We start from the raw sequence: 26,013 nt of genomic DNA on the forward strand, positions 1-26,013 counted from the left end.
TACCAATAGACTATGTACAGCAGCAGCGATCGGTTAGCTGCTCAGATAGCTGATGTTTGAATTTGGTGAGGGAGATAAAAGTCTCCAACTTCAGCGATTTTTGCAATTCGTTCCAGTCACAGGCAGCAGAGTACTGGAACGAAAGGCGGCCAAATGAGGTGTTGGCTTTAGGGATGATCAGTGAGATACACCTGCTGGAGCGCGTGCTACGGATGGGTGTTGCCATCGTGACCAGTAAACTGAGATAAGGCGGAGCTTTACCTAGCATGGACTTGTAGATGACCTGGAGCCAGTGGGTCTGGCGACGAATATGTAGCGAGGGCCAGCCGACTAGAGCATACAGGTCGCAGTGGTGGGTGGTATAAGGTGCTTTAGTGACAAAACGGATGGCACTGTGATAGACTGCATCCAGTTTGCTGAGTAGAGTGTTGGAAGCCATTTTGTAGATGACATCGCCGAAGTCGAGGATCGGAAGGATAGTCAGTTTTACTAGGGTAGTCAGTTTTACTGGCGGCGTGAGTGAAGGAGGCTTTGTTGCGGAATAGAAAGCCGACTCTTGATTTGATTTTCGATTGGAGATGTTTGATATGAGTCTGGAAGGAGAGTTTGCAGTCTAGCCAGACACCTAGGTACTTATAGATGTCCACATATTCAAGGTCGGAACCATCCAGGGTGGTGATGCTAGTCGGGCATGCGGGTGCAGGCAGCGATCGGTTGAAAAGCATGCATTTGGTTTTACTAGCGTTTAAGAGCAGTTGGAGGCCACGGCAGGAGTGTTGTATGGCATTGAAGCTTGTTTGGAGGTTAGATAGCACAGTGTCCAATGACGGGCCGAAAGTATATAGAATGGTGTCGTCTGCGTAGAGGTGGATCAGGGAATCGCCCGCAGCAAGAGCAACATCATTGATATATACAGAGAAAAGAGTCGGCCCGAGAATTGAACCCTGTGGCACCCCCATAGAGACTGCCAGAGGACCGGACAGCATGCCCTCCGATTTGACACACTGAACTCTGTCTGCAAAGTAATTGGTGAACCAGGCAAGGCAGTCATCCGAAAAACCGAGGCTACTGAGTCTGCCGATAAGAATATGGTGATTGACAGAGTCGAAAGCCTTGGCAAGGTCAATGAAGACGGCTGCACAGTACTGTCTTTTATCGATGGCGGTTATGATATCGTTTAGTACCTTGAGTGTTGCTGAGGTGCACCCGTGACCGGCTCGGAAACCAGATTGCACAGCGGAGAAGGTACGGTGGGATTCGAGATGGTCAGTGACCTGTTTGTTGACTTGGCTTTCGAAGACCTTAGATAGGCAGGGCAGGATGGATATAGGTCTGTAACAGTTTGGGTCCAGGGTGTCTCCCCCTTTGATGAGGGAGATGAGAGCTTTCCAATCCTTGGGGATCTCAGACGATATGAAAGAGAGGTTGAACAGGCTGGATGGACAATGGCGGTGGAAAGTTTCAGAAATAGGGGGTCCAGATTGTCAAGCCCAGCTGATTTGTACGGGTCCAGGTTTTGCAGCTCTTTCAGAACATCTGCTATCTGGATTTGGGTAAAGGAGAACCTGGAGAGGCTTGGGCGAGGAGCTGCCGGGGGGGCAGAGCTGTTGGCCGAGGTTGGAGTAGCCAGGCGGAAGGCATGGCCGTTGGGCACATAGGTGGGGAAGATAAGAGGAGAGAGAGAGAGAGAGAGAGATGGATGGAGGGATTTATTTATTTTTATTTAACTAGGCAAGTCAGTTAAAAACAAATTCTTATTTACGATGACGGCCTACCAAAAGGCCTCCTGTGGGGGCGGGGGCTGGGATAAAAAAATATGTTTAAAAAAGGACAACAACAACATAAGGAGAGACCGAAGACAACCACATAGCATGGCAGCAACACATGACAACAACATGGTAGCAGCACAAAACATGGTACAAACATTATTGGGCTCAGACAACAGTACAAAGGGCAAGAAGGTAGAGACAACAATACATCACGCAAAGCAGCTACAACTGTCAGTAAATATGTCCATGATTGAGTCTTTGAATGAAGAGATTGAGATAAAACTGTCCAGTTGGAGTGTTTGTTGCAGCTCGTTCCAGTCGCTAGCTGCAGCGAACTGAAAAGACGAGCGACCCAGGGATGTGTGTGCTTTGGCGACCTTGAACAGAATGTGACTGGCAGAGCGGGTGTTGTATGTGGAGGATGAGGGCTGCAGTAGGTATATCAGATAGGGGGGAGTGAGGCCTAACAGTGTTTTATAAATAAACAACAAGCAGTGGGTCTTGCGACAGGTATACAGCGAATAGCGCTCTTCCTCCTCCATCTCAAACCCCCTTCGATTCCTCTGATCAGTATCATAATCCACCACCAAGGAAAAGGTTCATGAAGGCCAGAGAGAGAGTTAGCTGCCTGAGCAGCTCTCTCCTTTCCCAGTCTGGCTGCTTGATATGATGGTCCCAATCAGTCCTGCATTCTTCCATCCTCCGACCCACCAAAAATGTACCTTAGAGAGCACCTTTATTTTGCCAGTTGTCTAGAGCAGCATGCGGTATCAACACACACAAACAGACAGAGATGGGGATCGCAGCCAGGATCAGAGTAAACGCTGATAGGCCTCTTATCGAGGTCTTATGAGGCTTTTGTAGGAAAAGAGCGGGTGTCAGTCACTCAGACAGGCCAGATAAAACCTCCATCTCCCTGAGTGTCACAGCCCATATGTAGTGCAGGAATGCTGCAGTTCACGTGTTAACCACGAACCACCGCCCTCCTGTGGTCCAGAGTTGACAGGTAGGGTGAGGCCAATGTGTGTGTGTTGTTTGTAGTCTGTGTGTGCATGCAAATATGTGCCAGTGTGTGTGTGTGTGTGTGTGTGTGTGTGCGCTGTATGTAGTCTGTGTGCATGCGAATACGTGACTGTGTGTGTGCATTCACGCGTGTGTGTTTGCGTGAGTGTGTGCGTAAATGCGCACCTACCTGTGTGTGTGTGTGCGCATGGTGTGTGTGCTCGTGCTTTCATTCGTGCATGCATGTCCTACAGCCTGTTTGAAGGGCCCCAGGACATCAAAGACTCTGTCGGTCAGCTGAGTCAACAGCGACAGAGGAATAACCTGGCCGTAACCCTGGAGATCAATGGCAGAGTGTGGGTGAGAGGGTGAAAGGGCCACGGTGGGCCGTGGTGGTGGCCTCACCTCTGCACTCTTTGATCCCACACAGACAAGAGAAGGCGTGGGCAAACTGAGGGAGAGAGGGATACTAACAGAGAGAATTCACACACAGAGAGGGAGACCCAGTGTAAGACACACACAATGCTCCCCTCTTTTGAAACCACTAACTCAATAAAATGATATTAAAAGGAGCGGTCTAAGCTACAGTACACAGAGCGAGCAGCGGGGGCTGAGCTGATCTGAAGGAGGTATAACATGATTTATTAGCTGAGGTGAACTCTGAAAAGCCTTGGAATGTTTCATTGAGGTGAAGTACCAGCCACAAGCCCGTTTCAATAGGAGAGTTGTGCTCTGTGTGTGTGTGGGCCTTCATCACCGGACTGCCTGACGGTGCTGGTAAGTAGTCAGACTAATTCAGCGGTAAAGAACACAACATTTAGATATCAAAAGGCTGAGAGACAGATAGAGGGTGACAGATGTCTGAGGTGTTGAGGTGAACAACAAGAAGAGACTGTTGGAGCAGTCTCCTCAGACTGCCGCCACACTCCTACAGATATGGTGTCCTTGTTTTGGCAGTCACTCAATGAGCCCTGTCAGATAAGAATGTTTAGATCGGTAAGTTAGTCCAGCCAGTTCCCTAAAATTGAAGTAATACTGACTGGGCACGCAGGGCATGTGCCCAGGGGACCTGACCTCCAGGTGCCCCCCATTGATTTTGTTAGTCACCCTCACTCAGATATCATATTAACATGGCATAAGTCATGGACAAATGTGTGAAATTACAGGAAATAAGCTTTATAAACGGCACATTCTTTCTCTGTGCCCATGGCAAAATGAGTAGAATTGCATGAAAAGTATTGTAGAATTCCAACATGTTCTCTTCGCCCAATAGCAAAATTGCAGGAAATGTACTTTCAAACGTAACATTTTCTCTCCATTGCCAAGACTGGGGCCCAGTAAAAGGTTTTGCTACGACGTGGAGTGGCCTAGCCTGACGATTCACACTCAATTCTTCCGCTGCTCTGTCGTTCGCAACATACTTCAGTCTGAAACCGCCATCATTGAAGTCGTTTGTGGGGCATGAGGGGCGTTGTACAAAACAAAGTCATTAGCGAATGGATTGTCTCTAACCAAAACTGAGTGTGTACTGGGTCTGGTACAACCCATCGGTTTCTGGAACAATCAGACGGCCCTGAATGTGATCGCATTCGGTGAAGGGTCGGGGAGGTACTCAGATCCAGACTCATAGTGGATAGGAAACTAACCTCTGTGGGCGCGACGTAACATTTGGTGGTAGCAAGGAGTCTGGGTAGCCAGGCAAGGGGAGGCCCATTAAACAAATCTCTTTTAGGGCCCCCAAAAGGCTGGGGCCAGCCCTGGCTACTGGTTGAATGCATTTAGTTAAGAGAGTTATGTGGTTTAACTGCACAAATAGATTGATTGCAAAAATCAGTTGACTGCATGTATGGGTATGGATGTGGATGTGGGTACGCAGACACATGAGCCACTACGGCCCCCCATGAAGAGTTCAGATTTGTGGCCTCCACCCAACTCAAAGCTGCCCATCCCTGCTTTAAAAGAAAGCTGTGGAGGAGGGGGGCAGGGGGGTTAAATCCTATCTTCACAAATCTGCTTTTAAAGTAATAGTGTAGCATATACCTTGAGCACCAAAACATGGAGGTGTCAAGAGCCCCAGGGCTTTTATAACAGGAGCTTGTGAAGTGTGCACTTACAATAAACACAACATTCAAAACCTAGGATTACCGCTCCATTTTCACAGCAGTGTGGCTGCAAATTCCAAAAATGTTAAATATGCTTGCTTTCTATTCGTTTTGATTTGACTCGAGGATAAAGAAGAGGTTGGAGACAAATCGTGGGTGTCTTGTTAAAAAAAAAAAAAACTGCAAGAGAGGGTTAGAGGTGGTCGTTTTGGCTGAATATAGGAGTAGCTGCTGATCTGGTTCAGCACAATTATCTTAAATACAATTTAAATAAGTATATTTCAGTTCTCATAGCCAGAGGTCTCATCTAACTAACTGACTATTGTAGTTAGCACATAAACACGTGATACTGGCACGACGTAGATAATGGGTTTGCAAGAGAATGAGTTGCAGATGAGAAGAGATCAGTGGAGGATCTGTATTTTGCTGGCTGACTCACACGCTTGGTGCAGGCCGTTGTCGTCCTCAGTTTCTCCTCAATATCCTTGCCGATCTTCTGCACAGTCACCTGGGTCTGCTTGATGGCTCTCTGGGCCGTGTGGAGCCTGGAAAGTACAGGGAGGAACAACATCAGGATAGGAGCTTAGGCTCTTCACCTCAGGAACTCAATAGACATGTACTGTATAATAGAGGATGCTTGAATGTGATGCTGACAGATTTATATCAGTAGGCTAAATAAATAAACACACAAGAACAGAGGGCGGACACTCCGGACAGTGTAATGTCAGCCATCTTATTAGCGTGTTTATTTGCTGTGCTATTTGTTAATGTTAGTTAGGTTTGTTTGGAGGGCAGAGGGAGGAGGTATGAGTTATGATGGACCACATGGGGTTCTTAACTCTGTGGTGACGATTTCTTTCCCTCATTGTTTCACTTCCTGATTTACCGGGGTTTAATCTACATTGTTGTGCCGTGTTGTCTCCAAATGTCTCAAAGTTAATGAAGGTTCCAAAGGAACAAAGGACAAAGCGGTTATTGAGAACATTGAAAGAACAAAGTTCATTAAAATGAGTCTTCAGATGTATTCCTACAGACTCAGGGGACATATCAAGTTCTTAAATACCCATTAACCACAAATAACCCACCAGTATTTTAGTCACTGTTATTTTCTAATATATCTAACCACGATTTAAGGATCAAATGTTGCCCTATGGACCTGAGAGTATTAAAGTCAGACCACTGAGAGAAACATCAACGGACCATTTAATAAAACACACCACAAGCACGGAAGACTTTCCCAAAACCTTTGGGTACTAACGCCATTCATTCATTCATTGTCCTCTCTGGAGAGATAGGGAGGGAACAATAACAACAATACCAAAAGACAAGCCAGAACTTTATTGCAGCTATCAATCACAGACTTGATCAACTCTCCAAGTATGGTTTCAACAGCTCCAGGCCTCATGGGGAGTGAGGGAGACCAAGCTGCTCCCCACAACACAGCAGCCCCAGCGACATGGTTTAAGAGGAACAGACAACCATCACACCAGGCTGAGATCTGAGGGTCCTTCTCACACACACACACAAGAGGAAGGCAGCCATTACAGAGACTCGAGACCATCCTGGTTTTGTCTAATTTACAGACACGCTCAATAGGAGATAAGTGTTAGATGTGGCAGTGTGGCCGGCAGTTCCCGATTCAGTCCCTCTCATCTACAGTATGAATGGCTCTACCGTCTGGTCTGGGGTCTGGTCTCCTGATGGAGATGTGCTTTTCATTTCTCGTTAGTAAAATTCTCCTTCACCATGTTCCCTCAATGGGACCACTTCAGCCCACATTCCCTCCATGCCCCAACCCACCATTTATCCAGCCACATCATTCCACCTCTGTCAGGAGTGGGCTGTTCCATACTCCTCATATCTCCATCCCCCCAATCGCTGCTAGTCAATTCCTAGGAGAAACCTTAGTACACGCTGCCTGACCTGGCCTGTGTTTGCAGCACTTCTTAACCCAGATAATGTTAAGGCAGATTCCTGCCCCAAACCACTACGTGTAGTCTTCTGTCCATCAAGGCGCCAAAACCCCTGCCAAGACATACAGTGTATTTTCACAGCTTGTAGCCTCAGATTGCAGAGTTCTCCTGGCTTTGGGCTGAATCAATGGACTTGGTGGAAGCCACAAAGAGTCTTAAGGGGCCAGGACTGTGAATAATCCCATAGTGGTGCCAAAATGCTCCGTGATCTTTCATACTCCACTTCTGGGGACTTTTAAATTGTCATTAGGGAACAAGTAAACTGAGGGTTGGTGGTATCCCCTTCCTCTTGTATGTATAACTTAAATGGGAATATTCAGCCACATCTTCAGTCTAAAATGTATCTATAGCCTACTATGTTTCTTTCTTAGAATTCCTCAATCATCCTCTCATTCATTAACACCTCACTTTGGAGCACAAATCTGAGAAGACGACTTTTGGTCTTCCCAGGTTTACCACAATTTCAAAATTGTGACTACAGACTTCTTCTGTACGTGACTGTAACCACATACAGTGGGGCAAAAAATTATTTAGTCAGCCACCAATTGTGCAAGTTCTCCCACTTAAAAAGATGAGGCCTGTAATTTTCATCATAGGTACACTTCAACTATGACAGACAAACTTAGAGAGAAAAAATCCAGAAAATCACATTGTAGGATTTTTAATGAATTTATTTGCAAATTATGGTGGAAAATAAGTATTTGGTCACCTACAAACAAGCAAGATTTCTGGCTCTCACAGACCTGTAACTTCTTCTTTAAGAGGCTCCTCTGTCCTCCACTTGTTACCTGTATTAATGGCACCTGTTAAAACTTTTTATCAGTATAAAAGACACCTGTCCACAACCTCAGTCACACTCCAAACTCCAATATGGCCAAGACCAAAGAGCTGTCAAAGGACACCAGAAACAAAAATGTAGACCTGCACCAGGCTGGGAAGACTGAATCTGCAATAGGTAAGCAGCTTGGTTTGAAGCTTGGTGGAAGCAATTATTAGGAAATGGAAGACATACAAGACCACTGATAATCTCCCTCGATCTGGGGCTCCACGCAAGATCTCACCCCGTGGGGTCAAAATGATCAAAAGAACGGTGAGCAAAAATCCCAGAACCACACGGGGGAACCTAGTGAATGACCTGCAGAGAGCTGGGACCAAAGTAACAAAGCCTACCATCAGTAACACACTACGCCGTCAGGGACTCAAATCCTGCAGTGACAGATGTGTCCCCCTGCTTAAGCCAGTACATGTCCAGGCCCGTCTGAAGTTTGCTAGAGAGCATTTGGATGATCCAGAAGAACATTGGGAGAATTTCATCTGACCATATGACACCAAAATATAACTTTTTGGTAAAAACTCAACTCGTCGTGTTTGGAGGACAAAGAATGCTGAGTTGCATCCAAAGAATACCATACCTACTGTGAAGCATGGGGGTGGAAACATCATACTTGGGGCTGTTTTTCTGCAAAGGGACCAGGACGACTGATCCGTGTAAAGGAAAGAATGAATGGGGCCATGTATCGTGAGATTGAGTGAAAACCTCCTTCCATCAGCAAGGGCATTGAAGATGAAACGTGGCTGGGTCTTTCAGCAGAACAATGATCCCAAACACACCGCCCGGGCAACGAAGGAGTGGCTTCGTAAGAAGCATTTCAAGGTCCTGGAGTGGCCTAGCCAGTCTCCAGGTCTCAACCCCATAGAACATCTTTGGAGGGAGTTGAAAGTCCGTGTTGCCTAGCAACAGCCCCAAAACATCACTGCTCTAGAGGTGATCTGTATGGAGGAATGGGCCAAAATACCAGCAACAGTGTGTGAAAACCTTGTGAAGACTTACAGAAAACGTTTGACCTCTGTTATATACCCTTTGTTGGCAATGACAAAGTATTGAAATAAACTTTTGTAGATGACCAAATACTTATTTTCCACCATAATTTGCAAATAAATTCATTAAAAATCCTACAATGTGATTTTCTGGATTTTTTTTTCTGTCATAGTTGAAGTGTACCTATGATGACAATTACAGGCCTCTCTCATCTTTTTAAGTGGGAGAACTTGCACAATTGGTGGCTGACTAAATAATTTTTTGCCCCACTGTATGTGGTTACAGTCACGTACAGAAGAAGTCTGTAGTCACAATTTTGAAATTGTGGTAAACCGGGAAGACCAAAAGTCTTCTTCTCAGATTTGTGCTCCAAAGTGAGGTGTTAATGAATGAGAGGATGATTGAGGAATTCTAAGAAAGAAACATAGTAGGCTATAGATAAAGTGTAGTGTACCTATGATGAAAATTACAGGCCTCTCTCATCTTTTTAAGTGGGAGAACTTGCACAATTGGTGGCTGACTAAATACTTTTTTGCCCCACTGTAGGTCCAAACATGTCTCTCTCTCAGTAAAGGTTACATTAAGTAGGGTGGCGTGGAGCTTACAGCCCTTTCAGATACACATCCCTCTTTACTCATGTTTCCCATATCTGTTGCTTTCTTTAGTACATTTTCTCAAATTAGGTAATTGGCTAAATCAGTGAGGCTAAAAACTCCATTCCTCCATCCATACTGAAGAAGGCAGCTAGTTGTCTGCCAATAAGTCACCTAGGCTACATACATCATCGGACTTTCGGGGGTGGAGGGGGTGTTACACAGGTGCAGCTCATACCCACTGCTTGTGCTTGAATGTGGTCCATGTGAGAGCAGCAGCTCTGGGTATTAATCCATGGACTACATATGGATGAGTGAAAACGCAACTTCGGCTCTCCTCTTATGATGCAACAACCACTTGTGGTTGGAGTTCGTAGTGGTTGCAGTGGGGAAAGTGGCTATGGTTGCAGATGGAGAACGGGGCCTGTGGTCATGAAAGTGGGAGATTTTAGTAACTTTATGGGACAGTCTATAAAACGCTTAGGTATGCAGTCCCTCAGAGCCTTCCTGGAACTGCCTCCTTTAGTGGGTTTAGTGCCTGACCCTCCATAGGCTCAGTTTAAAACTAATCCAACTCGCAGAGATATTTCCACAAATCTATGGTGCCTCCAGCTACTTCCATGTTTTTTATTTTTTTATTAAAGTCAAATCAAATTTATTTATATAGCCCTACGTACATCAGCTCATATCTCAAAATGCTGTACAGAAACCCAGCCTAAAACCCCAAACAGCAAGCAATGCAGGTGTAGAAGCACCTGCATTAAAGCTTTTCCTCAGACACCTCAGGATATTACTGTGTGTGGTAGGAGGATGGAGCCCAGACCAAAATTCATCACTCCTGTTTCTTCAGTAAGTGGGGTCAGACATAACTCCTAATGATGTCACACTTTAAGAGAGGAGGAAAGGGGAAACTCTACTACAACCATTCACTTTCCTTTCATTTTTTCTTTCTTCATTTCAACCTGCTTGGGAAAATAGTGATAGCTGTTGGTGATTGTCCTTGGAAACGTCAGGGCAAAGCCGTTTTGACAGCTTTATCGGTCTGAGGTGACTGTGATGGAAGAATCTTATATAGCACTTCCCTAGGTGAGTGCTGTTATCTTCCCAGCCCTGAACACATGTCTGCACCCTTATCAGCTCAACCAGTCTGGGGATAGGAGGACCTGCCCATCATATCGCATCAGGCCCTATATGGACCCCTGGATCACAAGGTGTGAGGGGGTGGACCAGTCCCAGGCCCCTATGCCCTCACTGGGGCAGTGCAACCACCAGGCTGGCACCCGCCCCTCCGGAAAGCACACTGAACCATAACAACTTTACCTTTTCTACAACATGAGGACGACGAGTGAAAATGACAACTAGGGATTACTGGGAGTTACGATTCAAATAAGTACGCACTTTAGATCCTTAAGGACATTCAGTCCTTGATTTAAGATATAAAGGCATCTGAAAAGCATAACACCTTAAACCCTAAATCCATTTGTGGATGAATGCCTGTAAAAGCATGTGGATTCCAACGAGACTATTCTTGAACATTCATATGGAACATTTTCCCCTAAACAGAAAGCTGCTTGGAAGCAATCTTTAGAGAATTCTTGTTTGCAATGCTGCCTCTCGCAGCTGAAGGGAGGAGAGAAGGAAGCTTTGATGGATTTGAGACAAAATCAATGAGCATTGTCATAAACACAAATGGCATTGACTTTCTGACCTTAAAACACATCCACTATGTAGTAACTCCTTCCAGAGGGGCCTCCACAAAGCACTGGCTCTGATGGCCCGTACTGTTCATGGATTCATTTACCCAACTGATGATCTCAAAAATAAATATTTACCATGGTTTATACGTAGCGCAACAGGCCAGCAATCGCAATCAGTGCCGAGCAACAGCAGAGGCAGATGTATCATCTGGCTTACAGAGATATAAAATTAAAGTTGCAAAGAAAAAACGGGTGTTTCAAAAAGAGAGAGAGAAAGAAAGCGAGCGAGGAAGAGAGCGAGCGTGAGAGCGAGAGCATCCCCGTCCCCCTGGAGAGTAGGGGCACATCGAAACAAAACACATTTCATTGCCTTATATAGCGTTGGAGGTTGGGGGTGCTTGTCTCATTCACAAAGCGGTTGGTGAGATAGCTTAAAGCCCGGGTCCATTCCATTCTTCCACAATGGTATGCAGTGGTTTTCGGTTTTTGTTCGTTTGCATGCATTTTTCATCGCCCCCTCATATCGTTCCAGCCGTGTACTTTTTGTTTTGAGAGACCACTTGATGTTGCAGGCATGGAAACTTTTTGTTAATCTTTTGTGTTGCAGAGAGAAAGCGAGGAAGTGAGGTGCAGTCTGGTGCAGTTGGCATCTAAGAAAACATACGAGGGAGGTAGAGGAGGAGGTTGACAAAACACTTATTTTACTGTGTGATAAGATGGGTTTCATTTATAAAATGCTCTAATATCAGATGACAAGAGATTGGGGCCCTTGTTAATGTTTTTGGCCCCTCTCCCCCTCCGCTTCTACTTCCTCTGTCGACAGATACTGTATAGGTCAGATACACAGACCAACACAAACACCTCACAGCCAGGCCTGGGACATACAGTTGGCAGGAAGAGAGACAACTTGATCAGACATATACTTTTACTGAATGATTTGACAGTTATAAGTAACAGTTTAAAACTACTCTACTGAACTTCTATCGAATCAATCATCAATTCAATTGTGAAACCAATAGAATACATTCACACCATGAGTAATCTATACCCTTGAAATATATATAAAAGCAATAGATTGTTCAGGTACACAACAAGAACCACACAACAGCTAAGAGGAAGGGAAAAAGAGGCTAAGGTGAGAAAACCAAATAAACATCTTCTGTTCGCAGCATACCAGTACCTCACCGGCGGGGCGGACAATGACGCTATTCATATTTCATATTTACCCTGTCGCCCTTCATATTTACCCTGTCGCCATTCATATTTACCCTGTCGCCATTCATATTTACCCTGTCGCTAACTCATATTTAAATATAGTCACCTCTGTACAGAGGAGTTAAGATTGTGGGGGGGTGACAGAAAATATTTTGGTGCACCTTCATGTGCATTTTCTCTCTGCGGATGGTTAGATGCCTTTTGAAGGGGTTCTTCCAATATTCTGTAAGTAAAAAAATCTGTGTTTACAATACATGGCAACCTTAGAGAGAAAGCCATGGTGGGAAACCCTGTGAGCCACCCTAATACCTATTTCAGAAAAAACAAACATGTTACCTGTAATAAATATGGCCCGCTTTCAAACAGTCCCTTATTTACCACGGGTATACCCCCTTTAATTAAATACATCCAAGCACGTAGGCGGCACCGGTGAGGAGTGTGAGTGTGCTGATCTGGCCACATTTGTATTCGTAATCCTATCCGTAATTGACAGATGCTAATTGGATGGGATGACACTCATAAATCAGCTCAATTGAAGTGCTTTAAAATGCTTAGGCCTTCATTGGTCTCAAGGCATGTTTTACTGTACCGCATCTTCTACCCCCCTAACCCTTCAGATATAAACAAAAGACTGTATAAAGAAGATGTTACGGTAAAGCACATGGGGTTTTGTCTTGGTATGAAAGGGATATAAGAAAAGACATGTTAGTCTTCTAGGGTCAGAGGGGCCAGGCCCTCTGCAGAAGATTACTGATGAGAGGTTCCCATCTCCTCCCCTCAAACTGTCCCTCTAGGTCACTAAAGCTGCAAGAGGTAATGAACCAAACAATGAACAACTAAAATCCTAACCACACAAAGACTCTCCTTTTACCACCACAGTCAGTTACATAAGTTAGGATTGAAGTTACCGCCCAACTTTCTCTCCGTAATGGGTAACACACAACACGAGTGGCCAATCTGGCGATGCTACTCTAATGCACAACATGCCACGAGTAATCGAGGGAAGAATGCAGCCCTAGATCAACGGTTTGAGATTAGGGCTGACAGCAAGCAATGTTAGGGAACTGCTGGGCTGGGACGGAACGAAAGAGAGGGAGCAGGAAAAGGCTCTGCGTCAGGATTCAGGAGTCAACACGGGCACCAAACCGAAGCAAACAGGCCGAACCAGGGAGGGACTTACCTGAAAAAGACATAAGAAACCCTTGGTTTTCATTTAATGTTGCAAAATGTTTTGCTATGGTGTGCATTAAATGAATTACAACCCAGGAGTCCATGGGCCTAGTGGCTAGAAAGAAAGAGTGCAGGCTACTGGCTTGGCATGTGAGAAAAGTACATTTGTTTAAAGATCTGTTAAAGGTTTTGTTAAATTTCAGCCAGTAGTTTTGAAAGTAGCGATCACGAGCCAAAACCGGTCCCCGAAAATTGTGCACAATTGTTTGAGCCTCTGGAGCGAATGCCCAAAGAGAGAATGTAAAAAAAATGTAAAAATGTTTGTTTTTTTAAGTAAAAAAAAAAAAAAAAAAACTTTGGGGTTGTTCATGTGGTATGCATGTTGGGCTCACCCCGGTAACTCATTGGGCAATACTGTGCTGACCTGATCCCTCCTCAACCTTGCAACCTTATTAAACATCATTCCACCTGCCAATCAACATTTTCCATCAAGTCCGGTTGTTGCAGGATAGTTCCCGTTATAGCACGTGGTCTCATCAGAATAGTATTTCAAATGAGCAAGCAAATGTGATAATGTAATTTTATACAACGGAAAATGTATACTTATATGTTTCCATCAAATGTCCTACTCCTAGAAAGTGTGTTGATTATATCATATGCCAATGTGATAAATGATGATCGCTGGCAATCAACAGCTGCAGTGTTCCCAGCATTGGATTACCTAACTTCATGGAATACGTCTCAAAGTCTATAAAGACAAAAAGTGGATGCGTGGAATTATTTGATTTGGATGGATGGTTGATACAAAGGTAGGCCTATATTTTCCTCTATAAAAAGTGGATGAAAGTTTGCAGTATACATTTCTCAAGCACATCAAAGTTGTGTGTCGTTTCACGATTCGCAAATGGGATAGATGGACGCATGCCTTGTGAAAAACCTTAAAGCCTATTGCACAATTAATTCCAAAAATCAAACAAACAAGATACACCATTTAGGAGATACAGGTTGTGACCATAGTGTTTCTGATCAGGTTGACAATGATCTTCTAATATATTTGTGTGGGTACAATGCTATCTTTTGAGAACAACATTTTGTGGTTTGCAGAGAAAAGCATTAATGAAAAGAAACTACTATCGAAGTCTAACAGATCTAACTTCTAATGTTTTCTAACTTCTGATGCATGGATTTGATCGATTTATTCTATGTATTATCACTGTTAACATGAAAATAATTATAATATCTAATGGTTAGCCATGCAGTCATTTGAAACATTGACTCAGAGCGCATGTTCACTACATGACTGGAATGAGTGCGTAGATTGCATGTACTAAATGATGGCAGGTTAGAATGTAAGGATTCAGTGGCCCCCCGGGTTGCGCAGTGGTCTAAGGCACTGCATCGCAGTGCTAGCTGTGCCACCAGAGACTCTGGGTCTCTGAGTCTCTGGGGGACCGGGCACAGTGCACGCTGACCAGGTAGCCAGGTGTACGGTGTTTCCTCCGACACATTGGAGCGTCTGGCTTCCGGGTTGGATGTGCGTTGTGTTAAGAAGCAGTGCGGCTTGGTTGGGTTGTGTTTCTGAGGACGTATGGCTCTCGACCGTGCGGGAGTTGTAGCAATGAGACAAGACGGTAACTACCAGCAAAAAAAGGGGTTGTTATTTTTTAAATTTATTTTTGAAGAATGTAAGGATTCTGTGGCTTTTTCCACTGAGAGAGGATTGTAGATGGTTAATTATGCATGTATGAGCCACACAAATGGCACGTTGAGCCCAAAACAGGAGATTTAAAAAAAAAAAGGTATTTTTCTATCTTCTGGAACATCTCTTTGAAGGGATATTTCGGGATTTTGGCAATGAGGCCCTTTATCAGCCAGATGAACTGGTAAATAACATTGGTATGTTTCCTTGTCCAACATGAAGGAAGTTAAAAGTTTGCGAGCCAAGGCTAACTAGCATTAGCGCAACAACATGCTAGCAGATACCCATAGACTTCCAGTCATTGCGCTAACACTAGTTAGCAATTGGAGCTAGTTAGCAACTTCCTTAACTGCACACAGACATAAAAATGGTATCCACAAGTTCATCTGACTCTGGGGAAGTAGATAAAGGGTCTCGTTGCCAAAATATCCCTTTAAGTACACTCCTGAGGTGTGAAAGAAAAACAGCATAGGCACGTCCATATTCTGCAAAGCGATTTGGGGCTTAGTAGCCAGTTTGTGGTCTGACTGATGGTGTTGGGACCCTGGGGGTCAGCTCTCTGGGCTTGGAGACGGAGCGGGCCATCTGTTTAAACGGGTCCCTTTAATCCGGCCCAGAATAATATCCTGTGGCTGAGAGCTGAAGGTTGGAGAGGGGCACCCAACCGGCAGGCGACCCACAGGACTGCTCTAAGGCCAGACGTTAACTAGAGGAAAGGCTTATCGCCTCCGTTAGACACTGCGTCAGGGCAGACCCACTTAAGACTTCACAATTGAACACGGTTTTCACACACTGAATACACACATAGTGCCTTCAGATAATATTAATTCCCCTTGACTTAAAGCCTGAATTCAAAATGGATTAAATTATTCCCCCCTCACCTATCAACACACAATACCCAGTAATGTCAAAGTGAAAACATGTTTGGAGAATTATTTTGCAAATTTGTTGAAAATGAAATCTCTCATTTACGTAAGTATTCACACCCCTAAATCAACACTTTGTAGAATCACCTTTGGAAGTGATTACAAAGGTGTCTTTCTGGGTAAGTCTCCGCACCAGGTTTGAGCACCATTCGCCCATTATTCATTAAAAAAAATATTCAAGCTGTCAGATTGGTTGTTGATCATTGCTAGACAACTATGTTCAGTCATGCCATAGATTTTCAAGTAGATTTAAGTCCAAACTAAAACTCAGCCACTAAGGAACATTCACTGTCTTCTTGGTAAACAACTCCGGTGTAGATTTGGCCTTGTGTTTTAGGTTATTGTCCTCCTGAAAGGTGAATTCATCTCCCAGTGTCTGGTGGAAAGCAGACAAACAAGTTGTCCTCTATGATTTTGCCTGTGCTTAGCTCCATTCCATTAATTTTTTTATCCTGAAAAACTCCCCAGTCCTTAACGATTACAGGCATATCCATAACATGATGCAGCCACCACTATGATCAAAAATATGGAGAGTGTTATTCAGCAATGTGTCGTATTAGATTTGCCCCAAACATAACACTTTGTATTCAGGACAAAAAGTGAATTTCTTTGCAGTATTACTTTAGTGCCTTGTTGCAACAAGATGCATGTTTAGGAATATTTGTATTCTGTACAGGCTTCCTTCTTTTCACTCAATTAGGTTAGTATTATGGAGTACTGTAACTAAAATGGTGATCCATCCTCTGTTTTCTCCTATCACAGCCATTAAACTGTTTTAAAGTCACCATTGGCAACACAATGAAATCCCTGTGCGGTTTCCTTCCTTTACAGCAACTCAGTTAGGAAGGACGCCTGACCTTTTCTAGTGACTGTGTGTTTATACACCATCCAAAGTGTAATTAATAACTTGCTAAAATATTCAATGTCTTTCTGATTTTTTTTATCCATCTACCAATAAGTGGTCTTTGTGGTTGAATGTGTGTTTGAAATTCACTGCTTGACGAGGGACCTTACAGATAATTGTATTTGTGGGGTACAGAGATGTAGTCATTGAAAACTCATGTTCAACAATATTATTGAGCACAGAGTTAGTGCATGCATCTTATTATACGACTTCTTAAGCACATTTTTACTCCTGAACTTACTTAGGCTTGCCATAACAAAGAGGTTGAATACTTATTGACTCAAGACATTTCAGCTTTTCATCTTTGTATTCATTTGTAAACATTGAAATATAATTCTACTTTGACATTATGGAGTATTGTGTGCAGGCATGTAATAAATTGAATACATTTAAAATGCAGGTTGCAACACAACAAAATGTGGAAAAAGTCAACGCGTGTGAATACTTTCTGAAGGCCCTGTATAGGGAGGCCAGTGAGAGAAATAATCTGAGAATACAGGGAAAGAACAACATGTGGCATTGATAGAGTGGAAAAATATTCCTCTGACATAAATCTGTGTTAAGAGCCTTGAATTCTGTGGCTCATCTGTTCAATGAAAGATATGTAGGGCCTAAATTTCCACCCAGGGCACTTGTGCCTAATGTTGAAAAACACATTACCAGGACAAAAAGGAAAGAAATAGGCGTCAAACCATGATAAACTGAAGGCAACCTGATAGTCTGCTGACAGACAGCGCTCCAAACAGACTGCTGGATACATATAGCCCCTCTCATCTCCTCGTTTCGCTTCCACAGTCTAGCGTTGGGATGTTGACACTCAGTCATCTGAACACCATCCAAACAGATCACCCTATACCCCAAGGCCCTATACCCCTGTGTACTCTACACCAAGAGGGAGAAGTAAGTAGAAGTTACCCCTAATATAACCATAGAGTAAGAGCGAGGGGAGAGTGAAGGAGGGAAGGGAAGCTGGCAGTGAAGATGTAGGAGCCAAATGGCTCATGAGAAAGTTTGACATTGATTGTTAAGTTAACTAAATAGTACCACAGAAGGCATGGGGAGTGATTATTTTTTTTGCCATGCTGGTGAGAGAACATGTTGCAGTTTTAAAGCACATTTCCTGCAATTCTACATACTCTGCCATGGAGCTGAGAGAACATGTTGCAGTTTTATAGATAATTACCTGCAATTCTATGCATTTTGCCAATGTTGTGTTATTTTACACAAACATAATAGTAAAAGCTGTACTGCTAAATGCATTATTAGGGGAATTTTCAATTCTCACTGACTGTCTTAGCGAGCTTTTATTTGGGTGATTGTTAGTTCTCAAAGATACATTTTCTAATAATATGTCATTATCTTTTCTACATACTTTCTGTATTTTGTTACTTAAGTTTACACTGAAAATGTTTTTCCATTAAGAATAAATAAATAAAACATTTTATTTATTTTTTAAAACACTGTTTGGAGATAGGTGTCCCGAAGCAATGCTTAGGCAGCCCGCCCAAGGTTTTCAATGGCAGAACAATCCCTGCCCTGTATCAGCGGTTCCAGGAGCATCTTGGCCGTTCTACCTGGTTCTTCCCTCCTTATGCCCCACAGGTCCTTGTGAATATTTTGGCTGTTCTTCCTGGCTCCCCCCTCCTCAGTCTGCCGGCCCATCCAAACATGCCGTGTTCCCACACAAAAACACGACGTGGAAAAGGAGACTTAGGGGTGCCGTCAAACCAGGGTCTAGTCGACAGTGGCAAATTTACATCGTCAATCAAGTGTTCTTGTAGAGGAGAATCACAGCAATTCCTGTGATAGTGCTGCTCACTGCCTGGCTCACACTGAGGCAAAATGGAGGAGGCTGTTGAAGCTACAAAATATTATGACCTCATCAAAGATAGATAAGACTCTCAAGCCTCATTAGAAGTGTAGACAAGATCAGGCACTAAATCCGACTGGGGAAAAAGAACAATGTTCTTTTTTTACACAAAAGATCATACAAATTATTGCCTGATGATCTTCTGAACTTCCCAATACCTTTCTGATGCATTTCAGCCACTTCAAAACCCTACTTCCCTTGGCTTGAAATACTGTCAAAAGTGCTGTCAGGCTCATTTGGAACAGGCTGTCATAGCCCCAATTTCAAAAAAGGAAACCATGACCATGGATTACATCATATTTCTTACATGGTGGGGTCACGAAAACGTTTTGATATCAAAATGGGGTCGCAGGACAAAAAGTGTTTGGGAACCCCTGACCTTGGTCATGTTTGAGTCAATGAGCCCCATCACATCAGCCTCTATAAGCCCGGCCCCAGGCCGGCAGAGGATCCTCAGCCTCAGGCCCAGGAAGGAGAGGGAGGGAGTCAATGGAGCTGCTTTAAAGTCCTCAGAACCCCACCGGGATAGAGAGATGGAGAGAGCAGGACTCGACAGCACTGAGCAGAGCCCATAGGAAATAGATCACTCACGCAACTTGGAGGAGATTTTCTCTTCCAAAGTAAGGCGAAGACACAGAACAGTCATCAGCCAGAGGAAGCCCTTAGGGCTGGAGGAATCTCCACCCCAAAACTGTACAGCTCACCTCAAGCTGGGGTGAGGAGTGATGCATAACACTAGGCATGTTTATATTTGATTATTGAATCTTCTGATTCAACAGAAAGAGTAAAGACTTGAGGAAGATACTTATGATGAATGCTGCCTAACTATACAAACTGTGATTAATGAACAGTTCAAAACATTGTGCCCCCCTGTACATTGCAGTCTAAAAGGGTCACAAAATGTAGCTTGAGCCAACTTCTAATTAACTGTGGTGTTCCCCAAGGCAAGCTCTGCGCAAACCCTGTAGGTAGTGTTAACATTACGCCACAAATATAGGACAACAGAGCTGTGGTTTGTCAACATGGAGCAAACCGCACTTGGAAACATGCCTCCCTCCTGAATTGCCAATGGTTTTAGAAAATGATCATTTGCTGCCCTCTTGTGGAATAAAGAGCTATGAAAGACCATTAATCACTAATATGTAAGGGTGTCCACCCAAAAACGTACAGCATCTTTGGTCCTTTGGGTAAAATAATATATAATTGTGTAGATAATCATCTAATAAAACCTTTGGTCCAAACGTAACGTCTCTATCATAATCTGTTCAAAAGCTAATAGAGTTTCTATCCTGGTAAAATGGCCAAAATAAGGGTGAATAATTAAATGGAGGCCAGAGGGGAAAAAAGTGGTCAGTAATCAGAAAAATAATAATATTGCGTCAGCTAGGCTGGCTGCTGTGCAAGAACTGTGGCTAACTGACAGGCTCACCGTTGAACTCATCATCATTACTCTCGAATCTGTATGACATTGAACAATATAGGTGGTAGGATACATATCGATTTTGAGACAACATGTAGTATTTTCATATACGCTTTTCTAATTAACGCGAAATTACTGTTACTTTCCAATTTCTCACCCCCCAAAAATAAACAGAGCTATGAGCGTGACAAGCATTTTCCTTGCTTATTATTGGTTACAAATCCACATTTTGTGATATAATGTTAATGATGTTAGAGAAAGACCCCACTATACAATTCAGAACATGAATAATAATTAACATGAACATCAATAATAATAAAAAGTGAAATTGCATCACCAAAGCGCATTTTCACCCATCCTGATAATTCGAATGGAATTCTCCATCTGTTACATTGTTAGACATTGCCAACGATGACAGAGTGCCTTTATTTGACTAACTTCATTAAAGCCTTCCATATGCATTTCCTGTTATGTCCAAGAAAACACACTACAGACTGGATTTTTGGCAGCTCTCAGTGACTTGGGAGGGGGAAAAAAACTGCCTCCATGATTACAAAGGCATTTGAGGCAGTTTCCTGGCGCCATCTTATGGACAACGTGGGGGATGTATACAGTGACAAAAAAAGTATGTGACGTATACAGTAGTAGAGAATGTTCCCCACAAGTATATTTAGCATTTCCAATCTTCTCTGGCAGCTAAAGGAAGGTGCTCCTGGTAATGAGAAGGGCAGCCAAAGAAAGTACTAGCCAAGAGGCTAACGGGACATATTGGGAGATACTAACTGTCCAGTGTCTTATGTGTTGGGAATGTTTGGCGGGTGCAGTCCGTCTCACCTCAGCAGAGAGAAGACACTGTAGGAGTTCCTCACTGAACTCTGGTCCACCTGGAGTAAACTGTTCTTCTTCCTCTCAGAGTGGTCCTGAAATATGCACATTACAACAAACCAAATACGGAAAAACTAATTATACAACAGAATGTCTATAGTCTATGTTAGGGACAGAATTCCTGGAACAAAGTCAGTAGTACCTTATGATCAAAGTCAGCTGCATAGTAGCCATCATTCAATCCAAATATGATCTCATTTGGATTCCTGGAGCGGATCTGTGAAGGAACAAAGCAGTGGTATTTAGTCTGTATTAAAACAAGAGAGGCTGTTATTGTCTATATGACTGCAGACTGTACTGTATTCTGATCAGAGGAAAGCATGCATGTATGCTAGTCAGCATACATCCCAAAGCAGCCTACATTATATGAGCGTATGTTGTTTCCACTGACCTGTTGCCCTGTGTATCTAAGCCCGTCCAGGTTGACCTTCCACTCTATGAGAAGTATGAACTGTTCCTCTCGGCCGCCCCAGATCTTCACCACAAAGCAGGACACAGACGTGTCCAGGAGGTCCGGCAGCATGCCAAAATCCAGGCTCCGCCATGTTGGATTCTGTAAAAAAAAAAGGACAAGAGAATTGATGAGACAGCTGAATGAATGATCCCACTGGGTTGCAAAGTTTTGTTAAGTTCAACTAATATTGCGTCTTAAAACAACCAGGTGTTTAATTTGTTCCCGATTTTGTGACAGGTTGAGAGGCACATTTGAACGATTCAAATGACAAATCATGTGTGTCAGTAGGGTGTGTGAAAGTGACTCGAGCACACAAAAATGTTAATTTAACTGTTGTCCCACATAAAAAAGTCTGACCAAATATTTACAAATTCAACTTCAATATCCCGAGGCGATTTGTCGTCACAAAGGCTTGGCTTGTCCAACAAAACACTATAGGTAACTAGCTTTCAGACTGATTTCTGAGCTACTCAAACCCAGCGGGCAAAACTGGTTGCAATGTTATATGACGTCACATGCCACACTTTGCCTGCTGGGAAGGCAAGGTCCCTGGACTCCCTGACGTTTGTCGGTCTATCCTGTGTCATACACTACTGTACAAAGAAGCCCACTCCCACCATTCAAAGAGCCTACCCATCTGCCTTCCTGCAGAACGATATATAACTGATCATCTTAAACTGTTTGTAAAATGGAGGATTGACAAAGCCAGAAGTGCAGAGGGGGAGGAAAACGACAGAAATAAAGGGGGAAAGGCCTTTATTAAAAAAGGGGGGTAGTGTGACGTGCGCAATGTTCCTCTACATAATAACAGGAAGAGCAGACGGAAAGGAGCAGCCTCCTTTGACAGACGAGAGACCACAAAGGGGAAACAGACCAGAACACTAGAAAGCAAAGGTCACAAAGAGGAATGCTGATGTTTTTAAACACAAAAGCAGATTTCTGATCTCTGCCAGACATGATCATGAGCTTCATCTGCAGTGCATTATAGACTAGAGAGAGTAAAGGAAAGGTAGGCTTGGAAAATAGCTTAGGCCAGCTCATGACTCTGCATTTAGCCGGTTAGTAATGGTCTGCTATACTTGGCTGCATTCATCAGACTGAATAGACTCCATGCAGAGATGGGAGCGAGTAGCAGCTGTTGTTGCACATAGGGTGTATGACCAAATCTAACAGTCGGTGAGGACAATCGTTTCACCGCTAATGAGGAAACCAAAAATATGGAAACTACCAACTGAAGTTGCGTTAATAGCACTATAGTTGAGAACACCATCAGCAGTATCTGATTTTACTGAATGACATCTTTCAGAACACAATGACAGCCCTGCTATGAACACGTTTACAGGGAGAAAGAGAACAATGGAAGCTTGTGGTCATATTTCATTGATGTTGATGTAAGCCTATTTGTTTCACCTTCTCTCATACAGTGTGTTGCTACAAGGCTGCTTCCCACCTTCCTGTTTGTTTATATGACTGGGGGACAACACAAAGAGATTAGTGCATGCTATTAGTGCAGTGACATTGACTGTTTCCTGTTGTCTTGGTCTTGTTACACACACGCATCCTATTACAGCTGTCAATGAGAGACCGAACAGTTAACCCCATGTGCTGTGCCCTCTGTGAAGCTGAGGAGACAGGTAGAGAGCTCCACAATCCTGGTGTAGCTGATTTTTGCAACATCAATCCATCCAACCAAACAAACAAGTATTATGGACACTCGTCTATGACTGCTCAAAACGGATCAATCAAAACCTCCCTTTCTGTCAGGTTACTTTAAGTAACATCAGCAGTTGATGTTTTGACGGAGAGAGAGTGAAAGGTAGGCTACTTGACTTGATTCTGTTAGAAACAAACACCAAGGCAGCTGGCCTGAGTCCATGTGTTGACTGTCAGGCACAACTCCTCCGCAATTCGGCAGTGGAGGAAGTATGCCCTCTTTCCACACAGCAGCACTGGAGAAAGTGACCACTGTATACACTTCCGCATGCACCACACACACACGTTGTGAGCGTGCAGAAGCTAGGACAGGGATAGGCCAGGCGCTTAAAATCGAGCCGGACACCGTCGGAACAGAACCCGGCACCTCTCCGTTTTGAACTGTTTCATTCAGGAACCTACTTGGCCGGATCCGGTACCTCTACATAAAAAATAAATAAATAAAGTCATTGGAACAACAAATAAATTCCTGCAAAGCTATAAAAATCTGACTGTCGTTTTGACACAGCCAGATCAACAGTCGGTGCAATAGCGTCATCCGCATATAGTGGAAGTTGACCATTTTTAACAGATTGACCAATGATATTTATATAAATAGTGAAGAGAACAGGTCCCAAAATCGCCCCGTGGTACACCTTTATGTACTTCAAGAAATTGGACTTAATGATGGCCTGAGTTCTGTCACTAAGATACCATGAACAGGCGTCCGAGATCAGGCCTTCAATATGTCAAAAGCTTTTGACAGGTCCACAAACAAAACATTTCATTTTAGTGTCTAAAGCATTGACAAGAACATTGTTAACTAAAGTGGTTGCTGTAATAGTGCTGTGCCCAGGCCTAAACCCTGACTGGTTTACATTCAAAATACATTTCCCAGATTTAAAAAAAACTGCTACATTTTACATTTACCAAAGATTGAACAACCTTTGCTAGACAAGGAAGCTTTGAAATGGGCGCGGTAATTATTACTCTCTGTAGGCTGTCTAAATAGGCCTATTGAGTGAACATCGTTTCACAAAGTAAAACAATTTTACAAAGTAAAACAAGAGAGACAGGCTTTGGCACAAGAGTATCGGCCATTGCTGGCTAGTGAGCTGCGCATCATTGGGTGAGTCAGTGAAAGTGGAAAGCTTTTCTAGGACTATAATTTACTGATCAATAAAAAAAACGATCTCAGATTCTCAGTTCGGCAATGTCAAAGTAGCCTGTCATTTCAATCATTTGTGTGTTATTAAAAAAGATTATGCTGAAGCCTCCAGTCATAAAATGACAGAATTGCATGAAATGTGTTTCTAAAAAGGCCAAATTAAAAGACCCAAGTACAAAAAAATGCTACTTCTGTAAGCGCCTCTACTCGAATACTCTACACCACTACATAAATGTGATGATAGGCATGCCCTGCTTAATTATAAAAGGTGACTTCTATTTTTTTTTGTCCATTCCAGTACCTCAGAGCACCCCAGGTCACTCCCCTCTCGCAGTCTCTTTTTGTTATGGCACCTCCCAATTTACAAGCACTGGGTAGGCCTAGGACTTGTTTCAATTCATGAGTCTTCGGAATATAACTAGGCCTATAACCGGTAGTGTGCCTCCACAGATGTGAGCAGACAAAGCATACGACATAATTGATTATGACATTCCATAGCTGGTGCTACGGTCAATTTTTGTGAGGCCAGGAGGCCCTGGCCAACACGTGTTTGTTCTTTTTTCAAACAACGACACTCACCAATGAATCTCGGATGACCTCACTCTTGTAAAAGTCTGCAAGGGAAGGAGAAAGGCCAGGTTAGATTTACTTGAAAGCTTTCTCAAGCAGAGAATGAATAAACACACAAAAGCTCAAACAACACTTGTGAGGATGCAACTCCTTTCAGGACTACAATGATGGGAGGAGTCCTATTAAAGGGTTTGCACAGCAAACGTTTCTAGGATTACCTGACAACAGTAAGCCGTGAGGTTTAGCCTTGATCTGGGTCATTGACTTATAATGAAATGATTTGTCCTTAAAAACAAAGTGAAAGACCACATTTACTGTAGCATCAGCGTCCCCTAACAAACCAAACCCTTGTGCCTTTAACCACACAGCGTAATGGGACTCTGACCTTTCTCCCACTTATGAGAGTAATATGCAGTCCACCTTAACGCTAAACATTTAGACCTAAAGGGGGCTCTGGCACCAAGGGCCGAAGTCTAACGTGAGATGTCCGTATGGTAACATGGCTTTTGGTTAAATCATACAATCATGTCAATGGAAGAGTTGATTAAAAAAAACTTTACTTATGTGCACAGAACTAGTTTGGATTCAGGCCCAAAGACATGTTAAGTCTATTTGTACTGTGGACTAGGCTCAGTAGTATGAAAGGGGTATTAGTGCAGTAGCCTAGTACACTGTCTTACAGAGACAGCATACTGTACAGTAGTGCTGTACTGTACAGTAGTACTGACCTCTGGATATCCGGTCCTCTAAGCAGAGATGAAGGGTAAAATATGTGTCCAGTAGTGGAGAGCCATTCTTGTTGACAATGTTGCGGGCTGCAATGCTTCTGAGATGACGTAACCGCCTCTGTCAGGGAGAGAGAGACAGACGGTGAGATAGTCAGGAAAAAAAAGAGATGAGAAATAGAATAGATAGAGAGGCAGAGCTGGAGAGTCAGGGATAGCGAGCAGGAGAGAGAACATTTTAAATGGTGTCCCCAAAACAATGGTGAACTGTCAGGCAGTTTGAAAGCCTAATGTGTCAGTTTCAATGCATTTACAATTGTATGAACACCTTCAACAGTCTCATCTTGTTACACAATCAAA

General features: G+C 43.5%; 1 protein-coding gene across 2 annotated transcripts in view; it reads right to left on the reverse strand.

Annotated features, from left to right (window-relative positions):
• The window catches only part of LOC112233378 (UV radiation resistance-associated gene protein), a 140,007-nt gene that overhangs the window by 106,881 nt on the left and 7,113 nt on the right, over positions 1-26,013 (reverse strand). For both annotated transcript variants that reach the window (XM_024400962.2, XM_024400963.2), the window contains exons 2-7: positions 25,657-25,774; positions 24,938-24,972; positions 21,436-21,597; positions 21,187-21,261; positions 20,994-21,079; positions 5,313-5,418 (exon numbers count right to left, since the gene is read on the reverse strand). In XM_024400962.2, the coding sequence (XP_024256730.1) occupies positions 5,313-5,418; positions 20,994-21,079; positions 21,187-21,261; positions 21,436-21,597; positions 24,938-24,972; positions 25,657-25,774 (582 nt within the window). The remainder of the gene's footprint in view (positions 1-5,312; positions 5,419-20,993; positions 21,080-21,186; positions 21,262-21,435; positions 21,598-24,937; positions 24,973-25,656; positions 25,775-26,013) is intronic.

Source organism: Oncorhynchus tshawytscha, linkage group LG30 (assembly GCF_018296145.1).
Source record: "Oncorhynchus tshawytscha isolate Ot180627B linkage group LG30, Otsh_v2.0, whole genome shotgun sequence".
Taxonomy (NCBI): domain Eukaryota; kingdom Metazoa; phylum Chordata; class Actinopteri; order Salmoniformes; family Salmonidae; genus Oncorhynchus; species Oncorhynchus tshawytscha.